The 5716-nt window shown below is 44.9% G+C and overlaps 1 protein-coding gene across 1 annotated transcript in view; it reads left to right on the forward strand.

Annotated features, from left to right (window-relative positions):
* The first annotated feature begins 1094 nt into the window (after positions 1-1094).
* Positions 1095-5716, forward strand: part of TRPC3 (transient receptor potential cation channel subfamily C member 3) — a 45141-nt gene continuing 40519 nt past the window's right edge. The window contains exon 1 of the mRNA XM_019668370.1: positions 1095-1860. Coding sequence (XP_019523915.1) covers positions 1129-1860 — 732 coding nt within the window. The 5' untranslated portion in view covers positions 1095-1128. The remainder of the gene's footprint in view (positions 1861-5716) is intronic.

Genomic DNA, 5716 nt, shown 5'->3' on the forward strand with positions numbered 1-5716 from the left:
AAAATGATACTGTTTATTTAACATTGGTTTTCAGAGACTCAGAACTTCTAAAAAAGCTTTGATTCATGAGCTCGTGAGGAAAACCTGGAGCACGTTATAAATTTCCCTTTTACACCTGGGATAAGGAAGCCCAGGCAAATGAAAGTATTTACCCAGTGTCACAGAAACTAAAATGTGAACTCATCAGTTAATGACATGGCTTTATAATGCAGCCAAATCTCAACTACTGTGGCTGGTGTTAGGACTTTAGTAACATTTTTCTGGATTTGCAACTCGTGCCACTTGCTTTGTTCACAAACTGATACTAGTGATTTTTAAACCATAAGTCATACCATATCCTTTTAGTTCAAAGAGGCAACTATATAACACTGGTAATTAATTCTTATTACAAAGGCGCCGTTATTTTCAAAAAAATATATCTAGATTAATACTTTATAATTTTATAGTTGTTAAATCTTGTCTGTGTCATGGTAAAAAATCTTATAATTTTTTTTGGGGGGGGGTGGGGGAGGCAGATACCCTTAAGAGACAAAAATAAACCTAAGATCCTGAAAGATAATACTGGGCCTAAATACTGGGCTTGCTTTTTTTTTGCTTTTTTTTGGAGGGGGCGGGGGTGTGTGTGTGTCAATATTTTAGTTAAAAATGTGCAATGACTTGTGAAGATTGTTCTGGCCAAATTCTTAAAAACTGGACTTTCTTTAGCCTTCAAGCCTAGTGCTTTGTTGCCAAATACATGCTAACCTCTATTTCCGATACTTTTAAGAGCCGTAGTAAGTTTATTTCTACCAGGTACGATGACTTCCACCTTTACCGGGGTCACAGGGAGGCGCCGGTGTCTGGAAACTGTTTCCACTGGGATTCCTTCCGAGTGCCTTTTTCCGTGGAACAGGAGCTCATGTTCTGAGGGCGAGCGGCCGCTCTCCGGGTTCGGGCAGCCCGGGTACAGCCCGGGTGCATCTCAGGGAGGCTGCCAGCCACGGACCCGCTGCCCGCGGGGCGCTGTGGACTCCGGGAGGAGGGCCCGGCGTGGGAGAGGAAGCAGCGTGGCCTGACAGTCGAGCTGTTGTTTCGTTTCTGCCGCTTAGATCCATGGAGGGAAGCCCATCCCTGAGGCGCAAGACGGTGATGCGGGAGAAGGGCCGGCGCCAGGCTGTGCGGGGCCCGGCCTTCATGTTCAACGACCGCGGCACCAGCCTCACCGCGGAGGAGGAGCGCTTCCTGGACGCCGCCGAGTACGGCAACATCCCCGTGGTGCGCAAGATGCTGGACGAGTCCCGGACGCTCAACGTCAACTGCGTGGACTACATGGGCCAGAACGCGCTGCAGCTGGCCGTGGGCAACGAGCACCTGGAGGTGACGGAGCTGCTGCTCAAGAAGGAGAACCTGGCGCGCATCGGCGACGCGCTGCTGCTGGCCATCAGCAAGGGCTACGTGCGCATCGTGGAGGCCATCCTCGGCCACCCCGGCTTCGCGGCCAGCAGGCGCCTGACGCTCAGCCCCTCCGAGCAGGAGCTGCAGGACGACGACTTCTACGCCTACGACGAGGACGGCACGCGCTTCTCGCCCGACATCACGCCCATCATCCTGGCGGCGCACTGCCAGAAGTACGAGGTGGTGCACATGCTGCTCATGAAGGGCGCCCGCATCGAGCGGCCGCACGACTACTTCTGCAAGTGCGGGGACTGCACCGACAAGCAGCGGCACGACTCCTTCAGCCACTCGCGCTCCAGGATCAACGCCTACAAGGGGCTGGCCAGCCCGGCCTACCTGTCCCTGTCCAGCGAGGACCCCGTGCTCACCGCCCTGGAGCTCAGCAACGAGCTGGCCAAGCTGGCCAACATCGAGAAGGAGTTCAAGGTAAGCTCCGCGCCCCGCCGGCCGCTCCCGAACCGGGGTCGCCCAGTGGCTTTCAAATCACGGGGTCCTGGGAGCGACCTTCAGACATGATCTGGTGGTCTTCCTCTGTCAGCATGGCGCTGTGATACATTCGCTTTGGGGACGGGGATATGTTGGATCAGAGAGCCACGATTATGGTGCTGCTGCTGTGTTCTGGGTGGACTGCTCCCCTTTTGTCAAAAGGCGGGATTTGGTGCCACCATCTCCCTTCCACAGTCTTCCTCCTCTCTTGTGGTGAGTTGTATGGCGTCACCCAACGCAGAAGTAGCGTTAGTTCTGCATGCACTGTTTATTGGCCCAAACATTTGCATATCCCTTTAGATCGAAAGTCAAAAGACTAATAATATAAAATGCCAAACTCCTTTCATTAATGTGACAGAAACACGTCTCTGAAATCCACAAATGTATATTCAAAGTGGTGAGTGTAGACACACAGACATCATGTCAACCCAGAAATCCTAGCACAGCAGAGGGTTTTGCTTTAATGGATTTTTTATTTTTTATGAGTGAACTGTTTTCCTGGACATCATCTCCAGTCAAGCAGTATTATTCATTTTTATAAAAATGATACATTAATGTAGAACAGTTTATGTTTTATGTAATTGTGACATCCTCCTGTGTATTTTGGACGGTTCTACCTGTTAAACCTGGAACACAAGCAGACCTAGTCCTTCTGGAGAGAGTCAGTCGGACTGTTCTCCAGCAGGCTCTTGTCTCCCGTTGTCCACCTGAGAAGATGATCGTAGACATCAATTCCTCAAATGACTTCCTGGATGCCCAGTTCATCTTCTTTCTGGATCAGTGTTGTGGTGTCATATCCCAGAAAGAGTGATTATTCTGTCTTTCAGATCTTATTACAGTTTTTCATACTTGAGTGAGATTTACACAAACGCTACTAGCAATATAATTCGGGCTAAGGGGTTGCAAGAAAATGGTAGGCAGTTTTGTGGGTTTTCCCCCTCCTTCTATAAACACCAGATTCCTAGATATTCATCAACCCTCCTTTTGTCCTGGTGGAGTCTGGCCTTAGTATAATTTTATTTGTTGTTCCATTAAACATTTTTTTCTGATACAAAAGCTACACATATTTATTATAAAATTTTGGAAAATGTGGGAAAATACAAACAATGAAATAAATGTTATATCAACTCCCTTTGAAGAGCTTTATTATGTAGTATTTGAAAGACTTATTTCCTTGGGCCCAAAATGAATTTTTTTTTACACAGAGCTCAAAAAAAAAAAATGAAAACCTTAAAGTCTGTGTAGAGAGACTAGGAAAGCATTCAGATAAAATAGTTCTAAATGTTACTTCCTTATTTTGACATAGTAATCGAAAATATAATTCTGAATTTGTCGCTTTCAAATGTCACACAAACCTTTCTACGTATTTTGCTTGATATATATTGAAAGTCTATAAAAGAGATTCTACAAAAGTGAATATTTTATAAGATTATGTTTTAGTAATTTATGAAAGATGGTGATGTTTGCAGTTCTGCCCAGAGAAGTCATCTCAGAAAAAAAATGGTTAAAAATTTGTCATTCATAGTTTTCCACTGAAGCTTGCTAAATCTATATTGAGAATACATAGAAGCTTCTTTACCCTGACTTAAAGAGTCACCTCTGATAGCCTTTCAAAGGTGGGAAAATATTACAAGAGGAGATATATATAGATAGATAGATAGATATAGATATAGATATATATCTGAGTTTAAGAGGGCATCCATAAAGCTGCCAAATATCCAAAGATATGCGAAAATCATCTAAATCTCACAGCTCCTTTATCTGAATTATATGGAAAGCACTTGGGTAGCAAAACCTTCCCTGAGCCAAAATACAGACAGTTCTCCAGAAGTTATCGTCTCGAGGGGACTGCAAGTCCCTCTCCCCTGACTAAACGTTCCTTTCCTTTCCCGTTCTTACCTGTCCTTGTTACTCCCTTCTTACCTGCCTTCCTTTCACCTCTGTGCCCTCTCACCCTACACTCATGTCCATCTGTCAGGGCTTTAGGCAGACAGAGGAGACAGCGCTTGCCCAGCTCTGACCCAGGACTCTGAGCTCTGAAAGAGCACTGGGCATGTAGCTCATTTCAGAGGCAAGCAGGTAACCTGATTTGCCCTATTTCATGGTGTTCTCTGAATTCTTTCCACAGAGACTCTGAGCTCAAAGCACCAGCCTTGAAATGAAAAAAAAAATAGATAGTGTGTTCTCTAATGGAAAAGAGGTGATTGTTTTCCCTTTTCAGACACCTATCCCTATTTTATCTTATCACTGGCCTAGAAGATCTAGCATCCCCCCCGCCCCCAAATTGACATCACTCGGGTCCTTCAGAGAAGGTTCCTGGCCACCATGCAATTTTCAAAGTTCCTTGAAGAATTCAGGAGGCCTGGTGTTGAAAACGTATGAATGTCATTACCCCAAGAGGTTGAACATTCTAGGATATAGATTTAGATAAATTAACGGATGACAGCATGGTGACAGGTTATTAAAGAAATACTTTGGGGGTGCAAATGCTGTCTGTAGCTATTTTGAGAAACAAAATACTGGGAAGGATGGACTCTGGGCCTAATCCTTCAAATGTCAGAGGCAAGGAAGCTAGCCATTTATTAAGCTGTGAGAATGCAAAGTGAAATTTCCTAATTCTGAGTCAGAGATGCACTTTTTTTCAAAAAAAAAGAAGCCATTTGCCTTCCCTGTGTCTCAATTTTCCTCTCTTTAAAGTAGAAAAGCAATTTCAACTTATATCACAGTCGGGCTGTAAGGAAGAGGGAAATTAATATAATCCTACAGCAAGATAGTGTTTTATGGCAGGAAGATGCTCTGGGAATCATTTGGCCCTCCAGAACGCTCATTCTACAATGAGAAAACAAAAGCTATAGCCAAGGTCCCACCTGCTAAGCCTAGATTTGGGTGTCTTGGGTCCCAGTCCTAATTATTCTATCTAACATGCTGTACCTGGTAACATCGAAGCACTTTTATAGTACTTGATGTGTACTAAGCAGGTTCTAAGCATTTAATCCTCACAATAGTAATATTAGGTAGGCTTATTCTCATCAGAGAGGCTGATTAACTTCCACAAGATCACACAGCTAGTAAGTGGTAGAAGCAGTATTTGAACCCAGGAAGTCTGGCTTTAATCACATACTCTCTTTGTTTTTAGGGAAAGGATCTGACAGGACCAGAGTTGAATTTCAATTTTCCTTTTAAGGATAAAAAGGGATTATAGTTATGATTAAACCATACACATTAAAACAAGTGTGCTGAAACCTGTAGGCGGGGTGTGATGAGGACAAAGCTTCCTTGTTCCTCCTCTGGCTCGAGCAGGTCCTCAGGGTTTTGAGTTCCTGCTTTGTAAAGTGGGCAGCAGGTCAACCTGGTAACTGTGTGGAGGGCCCAGGTGATGCATAGGTGGCACAATGAAGACGATTAAGCAACACTAAATGAAGAGAAAATTATTCGAAACTGCAGACCAGACAGATGGTCTGAGTTGTGAAGCAACGTGAGGCAGGCAGGACCTCATGGTAGAACTAAGTCACCTTGTGGTCAATGCAGACTTTAGGTAGTTCCTTTTGTACGTGAGGAAAGACTGTCTTTAGCTCTCCATTTTCCCTGGAAGATCTGCATACATTGACAAAACGGTGCCCCATAACCACAGTCACAGAACCCCCCGTTATCTCCGGCTCTGATTGTTCTCTGCACTGGGGTAACAGGCTTCTTCCAGTGGGAAATGTTTAAGTTGTTATGAAAACAAAGTGTTTTCCTTGCAACTCAATGTTTCTTGGCTGATCTTTCAGTGGAGGGGAAAAAAACAGCTTTCTTT

Source organism: Hipposideros armiger, unplaced genomic scaffold, assembly GCF_001890085.2.
Source record: "Hipposideros armiger isolate ML-2016 unplaced genomic scaffold, ASM189008v1 scaffold_1, whole genome shotgun sequence".
NCBI lineage: Eukaryota > Metazoa > Chordata > Mammalia > Chiroptera > Hipposideridae > Hipposideros > Hipposideros armiger.